Source organism: Amblyomma americanum, chromosome 3, assembly GCF_052857255.1.
Source record: "Amblyomma americanum isolate KBUSLIRL-KWMA chromosome 3, ASM5285725v1, whole genome shotgun sequence".
In the NCBI taxonomy this organism is placed as follows: domain Eukaryota; kingdom Metazoa; phylum Arthropoda; class Arachnida; order Ixodida; family Ixodidae; genus Amblyomma; species Amblyomma americanum.
Genome location: NC_135499.1, coordinates 79,874,575 through 79,900,395, shown reverse-complemented (window position 1 = coordinate 79,900,395; position 25,821 = coordinate 79,874,575). Strand labels below are relative to the sequence as shown.

General features: G+C 45.9%; 1 protein-coding gene across 1 annotated transcript in view; it reads left to right on the top strand.

Moving 5' to 3' along the window:
- The window catches only part of LOC144123101 (endothelin-converting enzyme 2-like), an 80,617-nt gene that overhangs the window by 34,079 nt on the left and 20,717 nt on the right, over positions 1 to 25,821 (top strand). The window contains exons 11-15 of the mRNA XM_077656006.1: positions 3,907 to 4,083; positions 13,303 to 13,386; positions 13,452 to 13,561; positions 15,321 to 15,555; positions 20,972 to 21,070. Coding sequence (XP_077512132.1) covers positions 3,907 to 4,083; positions 13,303 to 13,386; positions 13,452 to 13,561; positions 15,321 to 15,555; positions 20,972 to 21,070 — 705 coding nt within the window. The remainder of the gene's footprint in view (positions 1 to 3,906; positions 4,084 to 13,302; positions 13,387 to 13,451; positions 13,562 to 15,320; positions 15,556 to 20,971; positions 21,071 to 25,821) is intronic.

Here is a 25,821-nt window from a genome sequence, read left to right as displayed (position 1 = left end):
ACATCACTCCGAGGAACAGTGGGAGACTGCCCTGCTCAGCTCTGACTTGGCGACGCAGCGAAAGCTGATATCCCAAGCAAGAGCAACTGCGGTGGACATTGGGGTCCTGAAATAAGGACTCCACCCAAAATCTGTATTTTCGCCTCTCTATCCTACCTTTTTGGAATAAATGTTTTCTACTACTACTACTCCATTGCACTTATTAGCACCCGGAATGTCCAACGCTATGCTGGACACAGCAATGGCGGAGATTCGCCCTGCCTTATCATTTTCTGTGATGTTTTCTGCTCTCATGAGACCAAATACGATGTTTATTTTGAACTCTGCAAGCTTCATTTCGAAGCCTGTTCCTTACACTTTGCTAGTGAACAAGCTGCGAAACTCCCACACAACGGTAACATTGGTCCTAACACCAACGCACGATGACGCACAGACAATCGATCTCTTAAAAAAAATTCGCAGCACATATTGCGAAAAAATTTAGATAGGGGCAAGGGCAACTATTGTTCTGGCAAGAATACAGTAAAACGTAACGACTGAATGGCAGGTTAGGAAACAGTAACTAAAAAGGAAGGCACATATTTCGTGTGACGAGTTCTGTAGAACGGCATGGTTTGCGTTCTTCTGCGACTCTTGTCGCAGCACCTGCTCCCATCTAGGGATGCTTTCATGAAACGTCCTTGTGGTGAAATTGTTTGATTGTGTTCGTGGAGTTCCGCGTCATATTCTAAATTGCTGTGGTGGAAAGAAATATGGAGGAAAGACAAAGTAGAAGACCATAAGAACGAGCGCTCGTCCCTCTGATTTTATGCCTCCTCTTTCGTCTATTGTGCTCTATACAACCCGCACTGATTTACCAGCTACCTAAACTGTCCGTATTACTTCATACTAAACAAATTCGAAACTCGCTTTACTCTTTAGCCAGATATGTGGCTCCAGGATACATGAGGTTAATTATATAGGCATTCAGTTATTTCTCAGCAAGTAGATCGCAATCATCAACGCTTGTAGTATTATCGCACTAGGAGAGCAAATTTTTTCCTCGCTGCAAAACATGAATATATTAAGTGCACAGAGTCTCACTTCCAGTATGCGTGAAGCACACAGCATGCAGGGGCTTTTCCCTAAGCAGTGTGTGCAAAAGCAGTCGAGTTATGGGCCTGTCGCCTTCCATGCCACAGCCCTGAGCCCGTCTTGAGAGTAGGTAGATAGTTTTTCTGGAGGTAGATAGTTTTTCACGGACAGTTGTCGGGAAGCACGCGCGCTTTCTTGCGCGTGCACTCGCTCACACTTTCGCGATGAATCGCCTGCACGCGGCTTCAAGAGGATCGTTCAGATTGACGTGCAGTTCCGCAAAGCAAACCTAAAGGTGCTTAAACATCCCTTCAGGAGGGGCAATCTTCAGCATGTGCAATCTGTACGGAAGCGGCAGCTGCCGCGTCAGCACGGCAACATGCACAGAAGACGCAGCTGCTGCGTCAGCGTGGCTGTGAGCGCAATTTAATGCAGAGGCGATGGCTTTTGTTCGCTGTGAACGGTGAGGCATAGCGTCGTTGCAGTGTTCCCGACGACCCCGACCTCGCGTCGTGTGTTGCTCTGCCATCGCCGCTCAGTTGGTGTTGGCTTCCCGAGCTATTTATCTGCATTGAGAGTTTTTCCTGTTTGTTACCTCTTCGCTATGTGATCTTCACCGCTCAAAAGAACGACCCTGTCGTCAAGTGCGCGCGAATACACGGCAGCATGATCATTTACAAACCGCTTTGTGAGAGTACGCTGCGCGTCTCCAGAGGGCCGCTATCTCCGAAGACATCTTCCCTTTGTGGGACCCCGGATCATAAGCTATGCGACACCGCGGCGGTTGTACTGGGGATTGTGAGCAATGAGCCGGTCGTCATGCAAACACCAAGCCACAAGAAGGTGCACTAAGAAGAAAACAGGACGAACGTGAGTGCTAGTAACCGGAATGAAGAAAAAAACATCGCTTTCGATCAGCGTGCTCATTGTAATTTTCAGCACATGATGTCAATAAAAGTTGCACATGTCGAAGGCAGCTTTTCTTATTGTTGTGCCGTCCTGTTGTGCGGTGTGTTATAAGATGTCCAACTAATTAGTAGCGTCACCTTTTATGCTATTAATCATTGCCGGCGTTCGGGCACGTAGGAACCTTTCTGACGAATTATCTACAAGGAAACGATCTCTCCTCTCGCTCCTTCGGATCAAGTATAAATGGATCAGATCCCGAAAATACTGTCATAGCCTAGCGGCCAGACGAAACAGTTCTTTCTCTCACAATACTGAAACCATTTGTCACTTCATCACTTGATGCTCTATTAACGAATCCTGCGCAAGCAATGCACCTCCATCTTTTGTCGTATCGGCATGCCAACGAAGAAAAAACGGCTTATCCGCTACTGCAAGCTTTAGCTCTGGACTCCTGGCAGACCTGCACCTGATAAAATACCTCGGCAACACAGACCATTCCTCTGCACACCCCGGGACACAAACTCTGCCCCATTTTCTCCCAGACTCTGCCAAGGGATCCACGTGTCGGAACAATAGGACAACAGAACATTAAACCCCTATAAGCAAGAGTAGTGCAGCGCAAAAAACAGGGACAGAAGAAGACACAAACAGCACTGGCACTGGTCACTGGCGCTGTTGTTTGTGTCTTTTCCTTCTGTCATTCTTTTTCTCGCTGCACTACTCTTACTTAAGATGAACCACCGACTAGCCCACACCAAGATGTACTTAGATTAAGCTCCCCTCCGCCTTTAACAATCTTTAGAGTCAGATGGACGTTTGGGATATATTGGTGATAGAAGCATTCGGAGGATTTTGTCTGACGAGGGTGGTATAGTAATCCGCGTTGGGGTGTCAGTACGATGTCTGCGAGTGTGTGTAATTGTTTGTGCTGTTTGCGCTGATTTGTGTTATGTCAAAATCTATGGCGAGTGCCTCAGCTGCTACGGGAGTTTATGTTCATGTATACCAGTGGCCCATGTGATCGTGCCCGCTTGGTCGGTACACAGTGTTGTGGCAGAATGTTCTCTGTCTGGCGTCGCTGGACCGCCCGTGTGTAGTATGTTGATCCTGTTGGTTAGAGGTAGATGAGGTGCATCAAGTTGTAGATCTGTTACTGCCCTTGTGAGTGCACGCATTCGTGTCTCGAGGGAAGTGATAAGTTAGTGTTGGCAGCGTACACGTGGAAAAAATTTATTTAGTTTCTATGTGGGTTAGAATCTCGTTGCATGGGCTAGTATTCTAATAAATATCGTACGATTCGTGGCATGTTTAACGCATAAAGGCTCATAAAGTTATGCGGCAAAAGCCAACTTTTACTTTTTTAGTAGGCTGTGTACAACAAGGCTCGTGGTTTAAGTAGTACGGAAAATAGGTGTGATGTGAAGTGCAATTCGTTCTGCTGTGAACTTAAGTAGTAGTGAATACTGGCAGTATTGTCATGATTATGTGTCACTCCTTTAAGTACTGTAGTGGTATTAATTTACCAAAAAGGGCGCTTGTTTTGTATCAAGAATGAATAGTGATTATGGTGAGTGTAATTAATTGTCAGTTGGTTCCGAATTTGTTAAGGCACTCAAGGATTTTGCACGTCCCACTTCAACGTAGTGAGACATGGGACGATTTTCCGCGTTCCGCCATTCTGCTAAGGTCCGTTTGAACTCAGGTACACTCTCCTTCCGACAGAAACCTTCCGCTTTTCTTGAAGGTAGTTCTGAAGGAGGAATAGTTAACTACAGAAGCGCATACATTCTGAGAATCTTCTTGGATTTCAAGGGTAGTTTGTTTAAGTTCGCTTAAATATTATCACGTATATCAATCCCCCCCCCCCCTCCCTCCCCCGCACCGCTCCAGTTAGCGCTGATAATAATATTTTTATTCTTGCAGCTCGACGAAGCTGATGTGTTGCTCAGTCGCGAGGACGCCAGTGGAAATGCGAGTGCGAAAAAGTTCACGGGCCTTGTGTGCAAGTTTCTGCAGTCTGTAGAAGTTGCTGCAACCACAGTAAATATGACCGTTGTTGGATGCGACTTCATAGCACAGGTTGCAATCGAGATGGCCAAGGTGTGTATGCTGTTTCACCGCGGACAAAGTGTTGTGTAATCAAGAAAGTAAGAGCATCGGTCACGTATACACTAAAGTAATTTAGTAAAGTAAAGTAAGTAAAGGAGCTCGGCTAGTGACCCGAAACACACGGGTTCGATCCCAGCCGGGGTGGTGGAATTTCGATGGAGGCGAAATTTATTGACCCGTGTACTTTGCGATGTCAGTGCACGTTAAAGAACCCAGATGATCGAAATTTCGGGAGCCCTTCACTACGACGTCCCTCACAGCTTGAGTGGCTTCAGTGCATAAAAAGCTTCATTGTTATGCACTGAAGTGTGCAATATAGAGTGCAACAAAATGCAAAATGCGCTGGAAGATTCAACTGGTTCTTATATAATGGCGTTAGAGGATCGTGGTTTTTGCCTCAGGACGACACAACACTAACTAAATGAAAAATGATTGAATATCGTTAATAGTTTTCAGTCGCGTGACCTGAAGCCAAAATGGCGCACTGACTTCGGCAGCCCATAGCTACAAAATTTAGTATGGCGTCTGTCTTTCAACGCACAGTCTTTTGCACATAACTGCAACAGAGGAAAAAGAAGCGCGGATAGATGCCAGCGTGGTCCGTAAGCGGTGGTCATCGCAGGTCCGCTTAGCGGCATTCGGATAGACTGGAACGGGCCCCGCACACGCACGGCTCTTTGATGTGGGAACCTTTCATTTCTTCGCACGGTTTACTTTCGTGCATATCCAATGTGGAGATCGTTGAAACTGCAACACCGTTGATTCCACCTACGTTGGAAGTGTTGTGTTCGAGGGCTGTTAAACGCCAATGTTATCATAATGTAATGATTTGTGCCAGATTCCAGGAACCTCACCCCTATTGCGCCTCTTTGTGCAAGGCGGAAGTTTATTTATTCAGATAACAACAGCGCCCGGAAACGGGCATTATCGCGAGAAATGCTGTTGCTTAAAATTTCATTTTCAATTGGTATTACCTAGTGCCTCTCTAGCGCCCAATCGTGCGGGGAAGGTTCGCTTCGCCGTTGCGGCACATTGCTAATTTGAAGTCTTGCTAGAGTGATTCATGCTACTGCTTCCAACCATTAGCTCATCTGCAATGCTGCGATGTCACTTGCGGCTTCTGCACTTTGCTCTTACAATTTAGCCACGCTAGGAGCTGCTGTTTTCAGCAAGACAAAGCAGCTGCTACTAGCTCTGCTCCTAGGGCGTTCCATGAGAGCTTAGATGGGGCCGCTTTGCGTGGAGGTAGGAGATGCTGCTGTTTCGTCTCAAGACGCAGGCGCGCAAAACAGCGCTGACAAAGAAAGTGGCGCTCGTGCCCACGAAGCCCCGCTGCTTGGACAGCCAATTTCCAACTGCTAGCCGCGAGTGTGCCGTGTCCGGGACGGCGTCTAGTCAAAACAGGATCACCTGAGCACGAGCTCGGCATTACGGTGACGCACAGATGCTACTCCTGAAGTCAGCCCATGACATGACACTGTGGCGACTAGCAGCCACCGTACGGATAGTAGGACACTGGTCATCTAGCACCAACTGCGCGATTGGCGACCTCAAATTCTGCCATCCTTGCCGGCTTGCACAATTATTTGTTGAGTGTGCAAATGCACCGAATTGAACGCGCAGTGAATGCGTGCACAAGACCGTTCCTCTTGCGGTTGCGACTCCATTGATCTCATACAGATCCAGACGTTCTTTGCAGCATCCATCCCGAGGTTCAGTGTGGTGAGCTCGTTCTAAAGCACTCCCTAGAGTTCTCATTAATACTGAGATTTCTCCCTTTCTCTAGCAAGTAAGGCGTCCGAAAGTTACGCTTTTCAAGGATCTCCTCGCATGATTCTGGTCGTGTGAACTGGCCTTAGGTCGTGCTGGAGAAGGAATCTGCTGTTCGTGAAGGGGCCGTCAAAAAAGGGCTGCAAACAAAAAATTGAAGCGAGGAGCAGTGTGTCAGCGTCGAAATCCTGACGTGGATTTCAGCAGCAGTTTTTCTCGACTCCTGCCCATACGCGCATGGTTTCTTCTTTTATTTTGTTCCTTATACGGTGTCTAATAGGAGGCAAAGAGTAAAAGCTAAAAGTCTGACGAGGCCTTGGCCTGTTGTACAAGTTTTTACATCAATGTAGAGAGCTCGCAATTCGCTCAGCAGTAGAAGGCAATCAAGCAACTTTCCAAAATATCGAAGGCAAAGTTGTACCGTTCTTTACATCATACAAAATGACCCAAAACAGTAAAAAGGAAAAGCACTTCTGCTAACATTTGTAGCGCAGTACACAAGGAGCGAAGGCAACAATATTCAACAAGTGCTTAACAAGCGCTACCCAGAAGCAATAGGCCAAAAGTGCTACTTTACAACCAGAAAAGCAAATTTGCATCTAATGGCAGGCATTAGATGCACTTTTCAAGTGTGAGCACGGAAATAACTAGGATTTGATGATGCAGGAGATTTAGTTACAAAAATCTATAATACATGTCAATGAGCCAGGGACAAAACAGCTCAATTAACAAATGAATTTCTACATTCACTTTTAAAAATGGGGAAGGATTTCTTGAAGTCGATGGCCATCTCAAACCTGTTTAATAGTTCAATGTAGAAGCGCCCACAGTTCTCAACCGCACAGATGTACTAAGCCGTATACCCTGTTAGGAAAATGTAAAGTGTGCTCTTGTCCTTTTAAGCTGCACCTGTTGTCAAAAAGCATCCTTAGGTCGGCCCATTAAGACCTAACAAGCCCACTCTACCTGGCCCCTCTCTTAAGAATGGAAAAAGAATTGACAAGAAAGTGTACCGAGGCAACCGATAAGGATGTGGTCTGTTCCATTTGTTCTTAGTTGTTAGTAAAAGAGATGTTTTTACAGGGCCGGCTACCATTACCATGAATTCTGGTAAGCATACCGGTTTAGCGCTGCTAAGTTGAGCAGCCTTTCACGTTTGGTATGCAGTCACTCGGTAACTCTCTTTCTGTCTTATGTCACTTAATATATCAACGCCCGATTTTTTAATGTTCAATGGCATGTGCCACTTTACGGCCGCCAAGGGAAGTAGAAGCGCTCTTTCTAAACTCCTGGCAAAAGGTACAAATAGGTTAAAGTCCGGAAAACAGCCCCTGTCAGGAGCCTCCACACGCAGCAGTGATCGTGCCATGGAGCAGAGAACGTGCTCTGGTCATTGAAGACGATGAGATAATTCGTCAGTATAGTTGCGGGAGCGTGATTTCCAGGCGCTCTGTTCTCCGTTTCGCAGGAAAATACGGATTCTGTGTAGCGACAAAGTTCTTGAGCCCTGCATCAATCATGCGCCTCCACGATCTCCTTCCTTGGCTTTAGTTAGAGGGCTCCTGTTATGTCTTTCCGACGCAGGAGAGGGGTTCTTTATTTTATTCAACCGGCAAATTTCGGTAGATTAATGTGCTCTGGCGTCGGTGTTTCTCGACAAGACTGAGCTCTTGGCACACAGGGCATTGCCGTGCGCTTGTAACAAAGGTAAAATTTGGTCGGCCCGCAGATTTGGCCATTCCTTGTGGCAACGTTACTTCGTCTAAAGAAAAGCTCTGCTCCATCCACACAAACAAACCAGTGTACCTTGTGTTACAAATGGCAAGACACACATCGAAAATGCGTGCTGGCATACACATCGAAACGTCCTTGCAATATTGACCTGTCGCAACTAAATGGGATGAATTTTCACTTTAACGTATGTCTTCTTTTTCGTTAGCCTTGAAGAACGCCTTTCGAGAGTGATAGCGCAAATCCTTTCCTGTCATTGGCGCAAACCATACGCGTTGAACGTTTCAGGTATCTTTATTCCGGTTTTATATGTCATCTCATTGTGCTCTTTTGTGTCTCTGATACAGGAAAACTAGTTCTGGAGAGGTGCTCACTAGGACAAAGGGCGGCCTTTAGTATTGCTGAGGATGGCTTGGGCTTGTTTAGGAAAGATATGCCAAAGCAATCTCCAATCATTGGAACGCGGGAGGTCCGACGTTGATCTTCGAACAGATTTTGTGCGCATCGCTGACAGGCGGTGTTCCTCCCGCTCTGTTAGAATCACAGCTTAAACGCATTCAAAAAATAACCGAACACCGCAGAGGAGTTTGCGACACCCATTCGGTGTGCGAATTTTTTTCTGACTAGCCGAGCATCTCGTCGTGTGATGTTTCGAGTGCCATCGCGCGTGTTCTTCACAGTCAGACTTTTGCACGTAGCGCTCAGCCCGAAGAGCTCTGCATCGCTGCCGTGCTGTGTTAAGCACACCTCAGCCAATCGGGAAGTGACTCAAAGCAGCAGCACACTCACTAAAATTTAGGCTGCGAGAGCCACTGCTACGAGCGCCGCTTAAGGCGTCAGCGGGAATTCCTTTGTAGATATAAGCATTTCTCAAAAGTAACGAGAACACGACGTTTGCTTCTATGCTGTGTAGTGGGATTCTTGTGGCATATGAAAACTTGATAACTTTGGTATCTGTGAGGACGGCACTTCCTCCCACCTTCTGGAGATTGGGAAGCACTGTCGAAGCACGGCGAACCACTTAGCATGATGCTGAAGCAAGCTCTTTGGGCTCGAAACTTTTGACAAAGGCTGTAGGTTTTCAACCAAGCAGCAGAGTTTTTTAGCACCAGCCACAAACCACTAGCAGCAAAAAGTTCCCTTGGCTACAAACAGCAGCAGGTTGCACCGGTTTGGATACAGGAGCAGGATACAGCAAGCGACAGTGGCGCGTTGCTTGTGCCCCTGGCAGCAGCAAGTTGACAGGTACGGTAACAGTGCTAAACTAGCCCTACGCCACGCCAAAATACAGCAACACGCTAGCTTTGCAGCTAGCGATAGACTTCAGCGTCGCGACTTCAGCGAAAAGAAATACATCGACTTTTGGTGGCGTGACAGGGGTGACGCCAGCGGGGTGAGTCGGTGTTCGTTGTGCCCAACGCCGCTTGACCGCGCGCAACCGGACACCACATTGCCGTTATTGCGAGGTGCGCGGTACTGGCGGCTAGCAAAAGCAACGCCTGCGGAGTACCGACATGAGGTGTGCTGAACCCGCGCTGCGCTTCTCTGTTCCTTATGGCCTGGCAACTAGTACTACTCGACTAATATGGTCTGCACTCGTGAGCTCCATATTTTTTTCTTCATTTTGGTTGTGCTAGCACCACCTCGAAACGTCGTGAAAATAGAGACTGAGTCAATAAGCAGAGCTGTCATACAGCATTGGTTCTGAATTGCAATCCGTCCCCCTGGAAGCGGATAAAAAGGCCGCGAATAGTAAGAGCCAGGGAGAATCAAACAAACAACTTAAGAAGTAAACATAGGAAAAAAAGAAGTCGGCGATCTAGACTGAAATAATTAATAGCTCGTCTAACTTTGAACCTGTAATCTTTTTAAGGAAAAATTAAAGCGGCTGAAAGCAAAGAAAATTCAATGACTAACTATGATATCCGAAGGCGCATCAAGCTCGTAATAAAGGTGCGCAGCTTTGCACATGCCTGTAATATTACAGGGAAATCGTTAGAGGCGGCAAATGAATAAATCTATATTGTACGAAAAAAGTTATAAGAATTTCGTGACTGTGCTCCTTCAAACCTAGGACAATATCGCCCAGAACTTGGGCGTTCGCAAGCACTGTTATATGACAAGCAAGGGCTTGCTGTTCTGCTATCCCTTGCTTCAGTCCTCGCAAATGTCGCCCATTATAAAAACACTTCAAGCTTTCCAGCCAAATATCACAGCAATTGCTTGTTTTTGGTTGTAAACAATAAAGCGCCTTGGTGCTAAGCGGGAAAAAATGTTTTGCACTATGTAGTCTATGCACTACACACTATCTCCTTCTCTGGAGTCGGTATAAGCAGGGAATGCATTGCTGGAAAGGCGTTGCGCATTCTAGAACGGCGCATAATGTTTGGTGGTGTGCCAGGGACCTTGATTGCTGAGCGTGCACCTGTCTTCGCCGGTTACTGTGATTTTTAGGTAGGGCGCACTCCTACTCTCCGACGCTGCATTCACAGACTAAGCAGCCTCGAGAAAGGATGACTTCTTTATTGGAATGTAAGCTCGAACTTATCCAGCACTTCTGGTGCTTTATATGCCGCTGCGTTACCAATTCATTATGGACGTCACGTTAAGCGTGTTTCCCTGCCTATAAGCTGCTTGACCGGTCACATCACTCGCCTGCTTTCCATTGGCTGAGCGGCGCATTTAGCCGCTTTGGCCGCCTTTGCAATTAGTGCGCGGCTATATAATGCTGTACGCGAAATAGGTCAGCCTCTATACCTCTTGACCGGCTCAATTGCACAGCCACGATGGCAGCATTAATTATTACCTACTGGCTCAAGCGTTGGAAGCGCTGAACATTACGGACAAAGGCGAGAAGAATGGCATGCGACACTCCTCGCTAGAGGCTACCACCTATAACGGAGTGCGTGAGAAGCTGTGACGACGATCGATTGATCCGAGGCAACCGCAACGAACGTGCTATGCTGGCGCCTGCTCTGTTTTGTATTCCAATGAGGGGTATAGTTCTTAAAGAGCCGCTCAAGGAGTTTTTCGTGGCTGCCGTGTTCTAACGAAGCCTACACTAATTTTCGTCTTCTTTTTCATTAAGTCCCCCGTTTTAGACAGCCATCCAATATTGCATTCAGGCGCAAATCAACTTTGACGTTCACTGCTTCGGGTGCCAAAGGTCGGACTATTTTCACGGGAAACACTGCACGTTTCTCGTCGAAAACATTTTCGGCACGTTAATATCCGGCCCCCCTCTATAGTAACAATATTTTGACGCCGGTATTACGTTGCCTTAAGCATTATATGAAAGGATTCATCCTGATCAGTCGCTACTCTACACATTCAATGTGCGTACGACTGTTTTCCTACTAATGCTTGCGATGTCAATGCTGCGTAACTCGAAGCGTTGCCCCTGGCAGCGCACTGAGTTTCGGTTTCGTCTGCTGTTTGCGAAGTTTTAAAGGGGCTCTGAAACGTGCTTTCAATAAAGGTGTGGAACCCCTGGGATGTTAAAGTGCGCCGCTACACGAATAACCTCTAATAAGGTTTCTTTAATGTGTTTTGTACAATCTGATTTAGGACGCCGACACACGCGGGAATTCCCGGGGAAGGGGGGGGGGGGGGGGGCAACGTTTCCTGATCCGCCGGGGCGACGCTGCTGTCTGGCTGCGGCCAGTTTAGCTTCGTGACGCCCCAAAAAATCTAACCAATAGCCATCTCTGAATTCTGGTCAGGTGTGCACCGGCCAGGGAAGGGTAGTTCCTGATACCAGTTTATTGGATACTTCGCAATGAACTCTGAGAATCAGTCAAGCTCGCGTCACAGTATTTTGAAACAAAGAGCGTACTTATGTACAGCGTGCCTGTGCGTTTTCCTATGCAGGCAGGAAGCCTTCGGCTAGCTTTGTGTACCTTTGCGAGTTGGTGTTTCTGATCATTTAACTTATCATGTTTTTTTTACGCGGCGATCAGGGGAGGGGTCATTTTGGACCAGCCGCGGGCAGGGTTTGTGTCCTTCCCTAAGGGAAAGAGTTTATCAGGCGTAGAGCAGAAAGAGGCTGAACTCTTTGTCAGGTGCAAAGACATTACCGCTTAGTCTGCTTAAAAATGTGGCGGTTACAAAATGACTAAAATATTGATCCTAATTAAGTTTCAGGGAAACGACTGTTGGCGAGTACGTAACGTTATTTAGCTAACGTGATTCCAAAGTGTAGCTGCATCAGTATCGTTGGCCATTTGGAAAATGCACATACAGTCTGTGTTGTGTAGCCCCAAAACGCCTGCCATGTCTACACGCCCCACTCGCACGAGTGCCGCCCATACCCTGACGCACTTGGAACGCACAAACACAGACGGCACACGTGTTCGTTGTGGCTAAGGCCCACTCGATCAACATCAAACAGTGTTTATGTGACCGAGTGAACTCGGTACTGTTCGCCCATTGCCACGACGCCGGCGCCGAAGCCTTTTACGCCGGTCAAAGCACCTTTTACATCCTGGATTTTAATAAGTAACTTCTGAAGTTCTAGAGTTACTAAAGCTTCAAATGTAAATGCTTAATGAGAAAAGGAGAGCGCTCGTGCTCTCCCGCACTTGATGGACACCCGCCAAGCACTACATATATGCTCTTATCCGACGAGTGTAGGGTGTTTATTTGAGCCACGAATTTTAGACGAACAATGCCATTATAAACGTTCGTTTTTTTTTGAACTCTGCGCTCAGTGAGCAGCACACAAAATAAATACTTCACTATACCGGCTCAAGCATGCGTTAGGGAGAGAAGCTGTGTGGGCGCACAATGTCAGTAAGCCAAATGCGAACACTTTCAGGCTCCGCACGTTCTCAAGCGCGCACAATTGCATTATAATATCGAAATTCGCGCCCAGTTTAAATATAAAAAAAACATTACTCAGATATACCGTACCAATGCTTGCACTGTTTGAAGTTTGGTCTGTCTTCCTTGAACGTTATGATTGAAATTTTACGCTTATGACAAGGACGTTGAAATTTTGTCAATAAATAGACATGAGGCCAAAGATGCACAATTTTGCTTAAACCGACAGCCAGTAATTTTAATAGAGTGCTGCAGCCCCGGGAAGTTTCAACTGAACCTTTGGCCGACGTTATCTGGGACACCGAGTGCGTACTGGCTTCTGCCGTTCTCTGCGTATCTACCATTGTACTTGACCGCGAAAATGTTCCATACACGAAGACGCGCGTATGGAAGCGAGCGAACACAGATATCTATCGAGTTGCGGCTGCTGTGGAGCCGTACATATATGAGCCAGCGTCAGGGTCATATAGATCGGACTTCTTCCCAGAGGCAAGGCGTAACATGCACGAATTGCTTGAGCAGCATTTATTTGTTCTGCAGGCTTTGTGCCCACCCCAGTGTACTGCAGTTGTCTCTGGCACCCTGCATAGCAGCAAGTCGCATGGTGTCGTACATTACAAAGAGACAGTTATATCGGCACAGCCGTGGTAGGCTGCAGGTACGGTTTTTGATAAGACTATGGATTGAACGGCAGCCGTCGTGGCTGCAATGGAAGTCAGCTGCAGGAGCTCTATGGAACGCGCTCGCACAGAGCAAGTACTAGTGCGTGGCCATCACTTTGGTTGTCGTTCATACAGCCTGACATCACATAAGCAACTCAAATCCTCACATCACATCCATCTTTGAACATCACTTCAATTAACCCGCGTGCTCTTTCGTTCTGCGCAGTCGTCATCAAAACAGGACCCTTTCGTCGACCGAATGCAGAACTACAGCGCGAAACCATTCTCCTCCATCGCCTTCTTCACTCCGGTAAAATGCAATTTAGCTTTTTTTAATTGTGGAGCAACAGTTGACATTCGTGTCAACTCCTGCAGATGATATCCGAGATGAAACTGATTGATGGCGTGATCGCAAGAGCGACAAAGGTGGTCGTGAAAAACCCCATGCAGTTGAAGAAACTGGAATTCCTCCTTACATCGGAGCCGTGAGTGACACGCAAACATTGTCGCACATGCGTCATTCATAACTAACGACTCTGACTTGAATATTACGACGCCTAGGCAGTGTTCTCAATAATAGCTAGGTGCTGTGTAGAATATTGATAAAATTTTGCACGCTACTTTTAAAGAATAATTTAAACCAGCTAACACAAAAGCTTGTTTCTACTTGATATTCGTTTCTTCCTTATCATCACCAGTTGATATGAAGACTGAAAATTCCCCGAACAAAATTCCCTCTGCTGTAATAGTATTTTCAGCGCAAATCTGCCCGCTTTACATTTAGCTGCGCTTCGGCCGGCGCGTTTAGCATGACTCATCACAGTATAAGTGACCGGAGGTATGGTGCTGCGATTTCACGTGGCGCTCTTAAGCCGTAACACTCCGGCCACTTTGCGCCACTGCAGCCAATCTCTGGATGCTTCCTGTGGCAAACATTATCTCGTTACAATATCTCTCCTACGCCGCCGCGAAAACCTGTGACGATCCCTTAAAAGATCTACATTGAAACGTACCCCCTCATCGCAACACGAAAACAGCAAACCTAGCTAGATACACAAAGCGATGCAGAAAAATACTAAGACATCCAGATAAAACACACAAATGCTTGAGTAAGCTCTTGTGGCTATAGCATGTATATTTACAAGTGGCCAATTAGATGCGCTCTTGACCACCTAGAAATTCAAATTCAGACTCTTAAGTTGTCTGTGAGATGTTAATGGGTGCAGGACGCATTGAAATTTAACAACACCACGCGGCTTCTCTCAAGACAGGTCCTCATGCAGGTCTCTCTATATCTTACATTGAGAGCTCCGCAAGATATTTGGTCCATGTTAGGCGCATGTTGTGTGTTAAGGGGGTTGTATCGACAATGTGCCCTGGCCCCTGCGTCGTCGCATTATTCAGGCAGTCTTGGCAGTGAATGCGTTTGTGAGGAGTGTGATGCTGTTTTTTAATTCACCTTTAGTCAGTGAAAGAGCGAAAATTATTGCTGTCTCTTTTTGTTCTTTGTGTTTCTGTAAACAGTCTTTGTGTTTCTGTAAACAGTAACGCTGTGTCACAAGAGCACTAAGCTCGTTCATCATGGTTTTTTTTTTCATCATCGTCATCATTTTATTTTATAAAACCAATACATCGAAACTTAATTGGATAGCTTAAGATACTATAGTTTAACATCCTATAGGGAATGGTGTTCCTTTTCTATCCACCTATATTGTATTATCCGCTCTAATACGCGTATGAGCGTACGCTGGAGTTTCAGAGGCTAACCCATTCTGGCAGTGCAGATGTGAGGTGTCGTAGCTTCTTTTGAACTATATTAAGCGCTGGTGGTTGCGACGCTCAGCTGCAGAGTTTTGCCCCAGTCGCTGTTAACGGCTAATAATGAAGGCTAAATGCGAAAAAATGCCTGGACAATGGTATTTTTATTTTGATTTGGAAACCGCATGTGGCAAAAGGAAGTGGCGATCATGTTTCCTTAGAAGATGAAAATATATTGATTAGTCGTTATTATATTTCTAATATAGATCTAACGTGATGATGGCCCTATAGGCCGGCTAGTGGAACAGAACAAACCATAGATTTTTCATGAAGAAGCCACGTTTGCGTAGTACACGCCATTCGAATACGTATTCTGATCACAACAAGCAAAGCTGCTTGGCCGAAGTCCAGCTTTCATCAGTGTAGCTCAATTTTGCCAGATGCGCTTTAACAGTGTTTTCGCTGCTTCTCTCTGTGCTATCCCAGATCACACGTGTACCTGTATTTGGCATTCCACTTGACCGTGTACCTCTCCCCTTTCCTGGAAGAGGGACAGCGTTTCTGGGGCACGGCCGCATACTTCCTGACGGGACACAATCGCCGAGGCCCAGTGCCCAAGTGGCGCCTGTGCGTGAGACTTGTCGATCACGTCCTGCCCAGTTTGCTCATCATGTCCTTCGAGAAGCACATGAACAACACACTGGGCTTCTCCGAACTCATGGTGCGTGCTGGAACGCTCGGGTGTTTGTTGAACAGGCGTCACGCGCGTGCAGCTGATGAGACGCGTTGCTGCTATTTTTTTGCTTCTGGGAAGTGTTAACAGCCAGGCTGCAGGTAAGGCGTTTTGAATGTCCGCTAAGCACAGTGTGGACACAGGCCACCAGCAGAGCACGCGGTGATGCGCCTCAGAAAACTCGCTGCATGTTCGCAAGAACGTACGGACTGTGCAAGGTTTATGGCTTTAATAAGCAGGTTATCCAATGCATATCTGAAGAATTAACGTGTGTTTCAGTGAGGTTGATGTTACGCCGCTTGTGAATAATCCACTGGGCTTCATGTTAGGACATAGGTTTTCGCGCGGGACCCTTACAGCCTCCGTCAAAAGTATACAGGCCAATGGGTTCGCTTCTAAACTGTCTAGCGCGGCTCCCAAGAATATTTAGGAATCAAACTTCATTAAAATGGAGCTCCAAAGAGACAAGCACGAGGGGAAGACGCCACAAACATGAACGCTAATAACAACTGCCTTTATATTCGTAACAGTTATTAATATATACATGTACACATCGCATGCGCACACGACACTAGGGCGGCGCTGCTCTTCTTGACAGAAAAAAGAAAGAGAAATCTCATTACTTATCTACAATTGTAGAAATAACGAGTGTCAAGTGAATCAGCAGCGAAAAAAGGAGAGAACAAGCAGGCATTGCAGAAAAAAGCAAAAGAAAAAACAGGCACGCAAGTAAGAGGCAGTGTTGTGCTTACAAAAACTTTCCAGAAAAGCGCACTCGGAAAAGTGCAAATATATTGACGCGTCGCCAATCCAATGATTTGCTTTTTTGTGGGTGTGGAAAGCCTGCAGCAAAACTCTGGCTTTTAGGTTTGCACTCCTGCCCAGAATCTTTGCTTCCTTACAGCGGGGCTCGCACTTGCACGTCATAACATGCGAAACTAAATTCGCGAGCTTGTCTTGTTGTGTTATGTTTAGGTCATGTTCCCTTAGACGGTCGTTGAGACAGCGCCCCGTGTGCCCTTTATAGTATTTTCAGCAGGACAGGGGAATGATGTAAACCACTCCCAAGGCACATTTAGCGAAGGCATCTTGATGTGCTTCTTGCAACCTCGCTCAAACTCCCCGCAGATGCGGGGGCATAGTTTAGCCAACTTATTTTGCGCCGAGGAAGTAAGCGGCACATTGTGCCCACTGGCCACTTTCTTGAGGTTATGAAAAACCTTATGAACGTAAGGCATCATCTCGGGTTTGGCCCTTACGCATTCAGTTGCAGCCATAGTTCTTCGGGGGCCCAAGCTTATTTACGAGGGTTTCTGCTATTGCCGTTAGGACCGAGCAAGGGAGGCGTTCAGCCAAAAGCCTGCGAATCTGATTATTAAAGCTATCATGCATTTCAAGCGAACACGACTTACAAAGTGCAATTTCCATGCAGTGCGAAGCAATGGCTCTTTTTATAGCCTTGGAGTGGGAGGAGTCGTAGGGCAGGAGTGCTAGTAGTAGTAGTATAGTTGTTAGTAGGGTACGTGTTTGTGGTGTCTTCCTTCTCTGCTGGTCTCTTTTGCGTTACATTTTACTCCAGTGTGTGTCACCAACTAGCCCAGCAACAAGTTTTATTGAATTTAGGAATCAAAAGCTTGGGAGGATTGTGACGCGAAATCATTTATCGCTTCTGTGATTATGATCGCTGAGCATGCATAACCCGGCATTCTGAAGGCCTAGCAAAAAATCCCATGGGCTGTATACTTTTGATGGGAGATTTACCTGCGCGGCAGCACTTAGGAGGTTGCCAACGAGTAATTGCTCCCTTATTTGAAATATACCACGCGTCGGGACATTCGCCTAACTGCATTGCTCTAACGAATGTAAAAAATAGCGGCTAAGATCTGCATCGAGCGATCTAACACTTTCGTTTGCTTAGACCCTTGCTATTCACAGCAACCGTCGGATCCGATTGACATTGCGGAAAGTAGGCTATGAAACTGTGAACTGTTTCATATACGAATATATATATAATTCTACAATTACGTGAAGTGAAATTTCAGGTATAGTGGCATGCCCCCATATGCACGCCTTCTTCTGCAGGTGCCCCTCGTTGTACCTAAAGCCCTAGCCGCGCCGGAGTAGGGCAGCTGCAGTGATAAATTCTGCGCTGCTAACTAGCCGACTATTCGTGCAACGCGTCACGCCGCACGCTCTGCGATACGCACCGGGGGCCTTTGTTTTTCACAATAGCTGAGCATTCGCTTTACACAAACGGCAGGAAAAGAAGTGCCCACGAACGCAGCCACGTGTGCTTGGCTTTCGGATAGAATTGAAATGCCTTTCAGAGGGTCGTACAGCACGACAGCTGCCGTAATAAGTTTTGTAAGAGACACGCAATGGTGAATTTTCGCGAAATCTTTGACGCACAGCGTCAGGATTTGGCTACATGCCGACTGCACGCGGTGCACTCATTTCTGCATTAAAATTGCATAGAGATATTGAATTAAATTACTCTTTAGTACCAGGTGCTTCCTGATGAAAGATTTTAGTACCAGTCTAAAGAAACTGTCAAGGAGAAAGAGGCGCCACTGTTCGATGAACAACTAAGGTTAAATGTTTTCTCGCAGCTCAATTTGTGTGAATTGTTCAAGGAAGAAGAGGACGAAATTTTTGGGATAGAAAATGGTTTGTGTGGTGAATATAAGCGCTGGTGTTGTCTTTTACATCGTTCTTGTGTGTCGCTATGCTTTTTCCTCAATGAAGAATGTTTCTTTTAGCTTAGGGCCTTGAAGAGTGCCTGTGTCAAAAAGCCCGGCAAGATGCTTTAAACGTGTTTCTTTTTTTGTCTGAAAAAATTTATTTGACTTTGGCATGGCCACGAATTTTAGCATTTTGCTTTCTTTCTACTTAGTACTTGTTCTAAAAATGTCTACAAATATTTCAGAAAAGGAGACTACCAATACACTAGAAAGACTATGCCATGGGCAACGCTACTACCACCGAAAAGCGATTATTTGTATTTGTGATATATGTCAGCTTAATTTTGTTCATAACAGTTATGAAACCACCTGACTGCTCCGAACTGTTGTTTCAATAAAACCTATGTTTCGTGGTTAAACTTTGCCTTTTATTGGAAGTGTGTCTCTAATGACAGGGTTTGCAGTAGAGACTATCAAGGATGAGCGCATTCCGTTATCGAAAAAGTACGCTCAAAAGTTTTCCGCTATGTTCTCCAGCGCACATGTGACTATTCATTCTTTGGTAATCATCGTTCGATTCCTGCAAGATAAAAAATACGCGGTGAATGGAAGTAATTAGGTTCTCTTTTTAAGGAAATATACAGTATTTAATTACGCTGAAAAATGGTCGCTTTCTTCTTGATATATGAGTACAATATGGTGTTGCGATTCCAGTAAGCAAAAAGCCAGAAAGGTCATTTTGATGACAGCATACACCACCATTTCGCCCACTTTTTCTCACAACACTCTTCCGTTTCCTCTGCGCACTCAGTCATCCCTAATGGATGTATGTAAATCCCTCTAAATGAGGGGTTTACATAACCATGAAGTTGGAGACAATGTGCACAGAAGAATATGTCTGTTTGTTGAAACCTTGCTCAACACTTCGTTTGGTCATTTGATCGAAACCTTGTACAGAGGACTCGATATTCTACCTTCTTCCTTGAATTCAAGTTTGTGCTTCAAGGAGTGCTTTCCACATTCTCTTCTAGTATAACTACTGTACGAGGGCCAGCGGAAATGATGATCTAGGATACCCCTGTATTTTAGAAAGAAAAGAGTTTTTCAACACTGGTAGCAGCAAAATGACGGGAAGAACAGTGGAAAAAGCAAACGACAGCCTGGTCTTGTTCATCACAATATCAGAAGAAAACATGTGAAACAGAGGAAAACGCAACATCCCTCAAACGTTGCAGTGACAAGTAAAAGTGTGAAAGCAACAGTACTACAATGAGGAGATAGGCTTCCGTTGCTAAATATGAAGTCAGTATCTTAATCTAAGCACGAACAGCTGCTTGTACATTATTCATTACGAATACAGTAGTCACCTAACAGTTAGTCTACCACAAAACATGAACTAGTTGCGCAATATAGATAAAATGTCCAATGTCACAAAATCTAGTTTTATAGATAGTTTTTTCAATTTCAGGGGCACTGAGCAATAGCGGAATTAGTTTTAAGATGTGTGCACATTGACTCGCATATGTGGCAAATACTATTTCATTTTTAACATCTTCGCAGTGTGGTCGTCAAAGACGTAATTTTTATAGGAGTTGGGATGACGCTCTGGCAGCGTGTTTATAGTTGTCTATATGTGTCGTTTTTCGCACAGATACTTCCAAACTGCGCCTGCCTCATAGCAGCGGCTGCAGGATATTACATCACCATTCGCTTAAAGCGGAGGGTTCGAAAACTGTTAATTTGTTTTGTAATCCTCCAGTAGGACGCATATAATTTTGCAATCTCCTGCCTAGTGTTTTTCCTGGCCCGCCGATATTTGTGACAATACATTAGGCTATTCCAGCTGACTCCAGATAGAGTTTCTCTAACGTTCAGGTTGCTTAATCAGGGTTGAATGCGATTACATTTATCTTGCCCACCTCCCAAAGAACAAAGAGCAGGTCCCGTTGCGTAGTGCCGATTCTCATAAAGCGTGATACTCGTAACACTGACTCGAATTTTCTAACAAAAAAAAAAACAAAAAATAAACGTGCCGCGACTGGGCAGTTTCAATAGCTTAAAATCCCTTTTACTGTGTATCAAACAGAGAAGACTTCTGTCCCAAGCCGCGCTGGAGACATATCGGAAGGAAAAAAATTATAGGCGATCAATGCGACTAATGCTGAAGAGCATGCTTTAACGTTCACATTCCCCCAGAAGGAGCAGCCGCAGCCGCTGACGGCTTCAGACCACGTGCTCGGGTGGCGTGATGCAGTTCTACAATCTCCGTATGCCACGCACCACCCCAGCCCCACTGTCCCGACGCAATTCAGGATCCAGCACACTCAGTGTGACACGCCGTACAGCCTCTGCACTTCTCTCCAGCAGCCGGCCAACTCCTCCTACCCTCTCTTCGTCTTCCGACTGCCTCCTCTGCCCCTCAAAAAGTAGAGAGGGGTTTATCTATCCCTCTCCACTTTGCCATCTGCCAACCGGGGCTTCAGATTGACGGAGGGGGAAACAGTTTTTTTTAAGTACAGGGCACGTGCTTTCTTATTGTTGGTTTGGTGGTGCCGTAAAGCACACCAGCTGTGAAGTAAGCCTGACCTGGAAATATTTTCAGGCTCCTGGACACGCGTCTGAATGCAGACAGGGAAACGCGGGGAAGGCTTGTTCATCAAAAAAAGCTTCTTAGGCGGGTTGCAGCTGACAATCACTTTCTTTTTGTCTCCCTTCGAGATTAGGCCTACGTCTTGGCGGAAGAAGTGCGGTCATCTTTTCTGGATGAGTTCTCGCACCTGGAGCCGGTAGACAGCTGGACAAAGCACATCATTTCACAAAAGGTGAACTATACCTGAAGAAATATTTAGGGCTACATAGATGAGCTGCACGATCGCGATGTATGTAGTCGGCATCTGCTTTACTGCATCTCGGCTCCTGCGCTTTTGCAGTAGAACACCTTAAGGCGCTCTTAAAGGTTCATTGTTGTTACATCAATCAGAATGATTTCGAGCTGAACAACGACAGGACGGTGAAGCGAGCAGACACAGAGTAGTCCTGCCTTAATTGGAAGTAAAAGTTTGATGACAGGGTTCGTATGCTCATTCCATATTCAAAAAGAAGCAATACAAACTTTTGATCCTGTTGCAGGAGTGACATCACCGCATATGAGCGGCCTTGGTGTCTTAATTCCTAATTTCTGTTATGATAATGTAAATAAAGACTCGCCTACACATATGAAAACAGTTCTGGTAATTTTAGCTTCCTACACAATTTTATCCTGGTCAGGTGATCAATGCGTCAGTGCGAAACAGCAAGTCTCAGACTGAGACCTGCGCTTTCTAGGGAGTATGCCGCCATGATATTGTTGGCGAAAGATAGCGCAGGGCTGTCATTGCCGAACGTCGACGCCTTTGGCAGTGGTTCCTGTTTAACGCATTTGGCGCTAAAAAAAAAATGCCGTGTAGACATCTCCATGGTGGCACAGAACATTTTATAACCATTGCTGTTCTTCTTTTAAACATAATAGAAGTTTTTCTCGATAGATAGAACAGTTCATAAAGGTGATAAAACAGCGCCAACACCAGCACGGCGGCCACTCTTCAGATCATTAGAAAGTTTCTGGGGGCAAGGTATAATTACAGGTATTTTAGGTTTTGCGAAAGCCGAAAATAAGTCGTGTGCTTTTGATCGATGAAAGCTATCGCAGGGAAATTTTACGTCCTGGGCAAGCGGTTTCAGAATTTTGTGGTTGCTTAGCGCCCTTCAGACACGCGAAGGTGAGGTGACAATGGAAAAGGCGGCGAAAAATAAACATTAACTGAGCAAAATAATCCGGCAAAGCTCGCCATAATACCTTCCAGCCACTGACTTTCATATATTAAAGCAAATTTTGCTCACCCTGCCGATGTCCGTCTGAATTCCTGAGCCCTTAAGAAGCTATCCACACTGCATAAATAAGCTGGATCTGTTCAGATGAAAAGAGGCAAGTGCTCCACTTTCCATAAAGGTTACGGCCCTCGAAAAATTGGCTTCAGTAGATGGTTTTTTGTGCGCCCCTCATTCGAAGTTCGACTTGTGTATCAGTCTAAGCGAACAATTATTTTTTTGCTTAACTTTACTTGAATCCAAAGACACCGGTCATAGTTTTGGCTCTTCATTGCTTATGCAGTAACACTATCTAGACTTACTTGTTACGCAAAGATATATCTCAAATGATAGCACCCAAACTCTCGAAACTTTGTGCATATTGGACACGACTGAAGAATTTAAAAAAATAAAAGCCTCTGTGCAAAGTTTCTTAAGTTCAGAGTCTACGACTCGGGCACTTTGCCTATTTTGAGAAAAAAATACAGAGAATTGTTATAGAGTAGCGACTTCTCCTCATAGCCCCTTCAGGCGCCAATTAAAACTCCTTAAAAGAATTGTTTCTGTATTAATCAGGGTTAATAGATCGTATGGAAGTAATGCTTAAAAATGTACGCAAAGCTATCTATATTTAAGCATATTTTATTCGCGTCCACTTCTGTGGACATGGCGCGTCAACGCTGCTTTGTGAAAATAAACACTGCAACATTTGCTTGCCTTTTCTAAGTGATCGTTGGTGGTGCTGGGCGTGTCCTTGGTGAGGTCATTCCACGTTCGTGGGGTTTTTGCCAGAGTTCAGGGTTGCTGTGCTGTCTTGGGTGATGTAAGGGTGCCGGCGCGCAGTGTGTAGGCATGTCACCTCCCCGGGAGAAGGCTCGGCAGCCTGGTTCGCCAGCCTGTCGACCGAAAGCTTGCCTCTAAATTCTTTTCTAAAAAATGGGATTGATACAAACACTGTGGCGCTTGTACCGATTGGAGATGGAATTCTCAAAATGAACAATCCAAAATTAATCCAGGAACAACTCAAAACTCTTACCGGTCATTATCTCGACATCTCGGAAGTGCGACCTTTCGGCAGGCGTGGCATTGTTTGCAAGTCGGCAAACATTGAGTGTGTGTCGGATCTGATCCGATGTAAAACCTTCGCTTCTATTCCAGTTAAGGCCTTCATTCCTGAGCAGCTTGCGTGCACTAAGGGCATTGTCCGAGGAGTGGACCGCATTCTTCGATCCAAGAAATTTTGGAGGAGTTCCAAGAAGCCGGGGCGGGCATTATTGCTGTATACCGCTGCTCTCGCGAGGTGGCTGGAGTACGTGTAGCTACGGAGTCAGTCATAACAACTTTTGCTGGCCGCACATGCCCCTCGGAGTTGAAGGTTTGGCCAATTGCCTATCGCGTGGACCCGCTGCATCCTCGACCCCTTCAATGTACCAACTGTTGGAGATTTGGACACAGTGGTCGAGCCTGTAAGTCGGCGACCAGATGCCGGGTGTGCGGTGGAGGTCACTCTTCCGAGATCTGCACAGCTGAACAGCCAAGCTGTTGTTTATGCAATAACAGTCATTGCGCCGATAATGGCACGTGTGAAAGTCGGTCTCAGGAGCAAAGTTTATAGGAATTATTTGAGCAATATCGCTGCTCACGGTCAGATGCTTATGCACTACTTAACCGCAGGAAACATTCATATGCCAGCATAGTGCGTTCCTCTACTCCTGACCTCGAGGCCACGTTGTCTGCCTCAATAGTGGCATCCGTCGAAAAACCGCTCTCAGTGGTGGCCGAGCGCATGCTCAGCAGCTTCACGCAGGCCTTGGCTGATATTGTTACAAATCAGGCTATTGCTCAACCTCAGCTTGTAGTTACTCCACCTCGAACATCACAGCAAGCCTGCGCTCAAACTGTCTTTGCCACGTCAACACCCCAGGTGCTGTCTCATGTGCCGCCTCTCGACAGTGTCCCTGTAAGTCTGTCTCACAACGCTGTTTGCACTAATGACGTAGAAATGGCTAGTCCTACGCAGAAGCGTCGTGCTTCATCCTCTCCTCCTAAGTCTTCCGTTCCGCAGATCAAGACCAAAAAAGGCTCTCCTTGTGTATCTTCCAAATCAGATATTCTTCAAGAGGCTGTTTCAGCCTCCTTTCTCAAATAGGCACCATGGCTGGTATAAAGTTTCTACAATGAAATTGCCGCTCCCTTGCATCTTCCCTTCCTGATTTAAAATTTCTTCTATCATCTCATAACCCAGATATCGTGCTCCTTCAGGCAACTTGGCTATCCCCTATTAAGTCATTTTCATTAAACAGGTTTCGTGTTTTCCGTGCGGATCGCATAAATGATAGGGGCGGCGGGCTGGTGACCATGATTTCGTCAAAATTGTGCCATCGGGCATCAATAACTAAAAGGGTAATGGATTCTGATTAAGAGCTCCTAGCTATAGATCTCACTTTGCCACGCTGCTCTACAGTCACAGTTGCAAATGTCTATTTTCCAAATGGAGTATGTAGAACAGACCACCTAGACAACTGAATTGCAAACTCGAGCAGGGTAATCATTGCTGGGGACTTTAACTCCCACCACGTAGTCTGGGGTTCCTATACTGATTCACGTGGCCATATGTTATGGGCATGGATGTCCGCAAATGTTATGCGGTGTTGCAACTCTCGGGCTATAACATTCGTCCGCAGACACTCGCGCTCAGTCCTCGATTTGTCCTTGGCAACAAGAGGAGTAGATATAGGAGCATGGTCCACGATTGACTGTGGCACATCTAGCGACCATCTGCTAATTACTTTCACCATATTGGTGAGCCCCCTCCGAGAGCATGGTTCTGCCCGGAAATTAGTTAATCTTGAAGTCTACACATCCTCTTTGCGTGCCTCCCTTACATCTGATCCATGTTCATGTAGGACCAGTAGGACTCAGCGTGTGTGTTCTTCAATTTTGAAGGCTACGGAGAGCTCCCAGTTCACTGTGCGTTCTGCTCTTTGCAATAAATCACCATCCCCATGCTGGAATTATGACTGTCAGATAGCTTTCCTTCGTAGGAAAGCAGCGTGGAGGTCTCTATCGCGCAATCAGAGCCCGGAAAGTTGGATCAACTGCAAAGTTTTCTCGGCATCATTTAAAAGAACTATAGCAAAGGCAAAGGATGACTACAATCAAAATTTAAACACATATTTGCCAAACCCAAAAAATAAGAAGGCATTGTATCGTTTTATGGAATGCAATGTTAACACTTCAGTCGTGCAGTTAACCAGCTCGGTGGTGCTCCCTTCACAGGAGGCGCAAGTTGAGTTAGAACGAATTGCCCAAGGACTTTCTTCACGTTTTCAGGAGCAGCGTACAGTCCCCCTGTTCGCCCCCTACCCCTGCTCGGACTATGTTTCCGTTGATAAATCAGAATTATTAACTGCAGTTTCTTTAATGCAATCCTGAGCTCCGGATTGGGATGGTGTTACAGTAGGTATGGTGAAAATACTAGCGCAAGACTTCACCCAGCACCTCCTCGACCTGATTAATACATCATTAGAAACTGCATGGCTGCCGCACTCCTAGAAGGTGGCGAAAATTATATTGTTTTTAAAATATTCAAAGAAAGGCTTCCATATTTATAACATTCGGCCGATAGCTATAACATCCAATTTGGTGAAGCTCATAGAAAGAATTGTGCACAGCCGCCTATCCGCTCATATCTCAGTAATGAATGCATTGAGCTCTGCCCAGATTG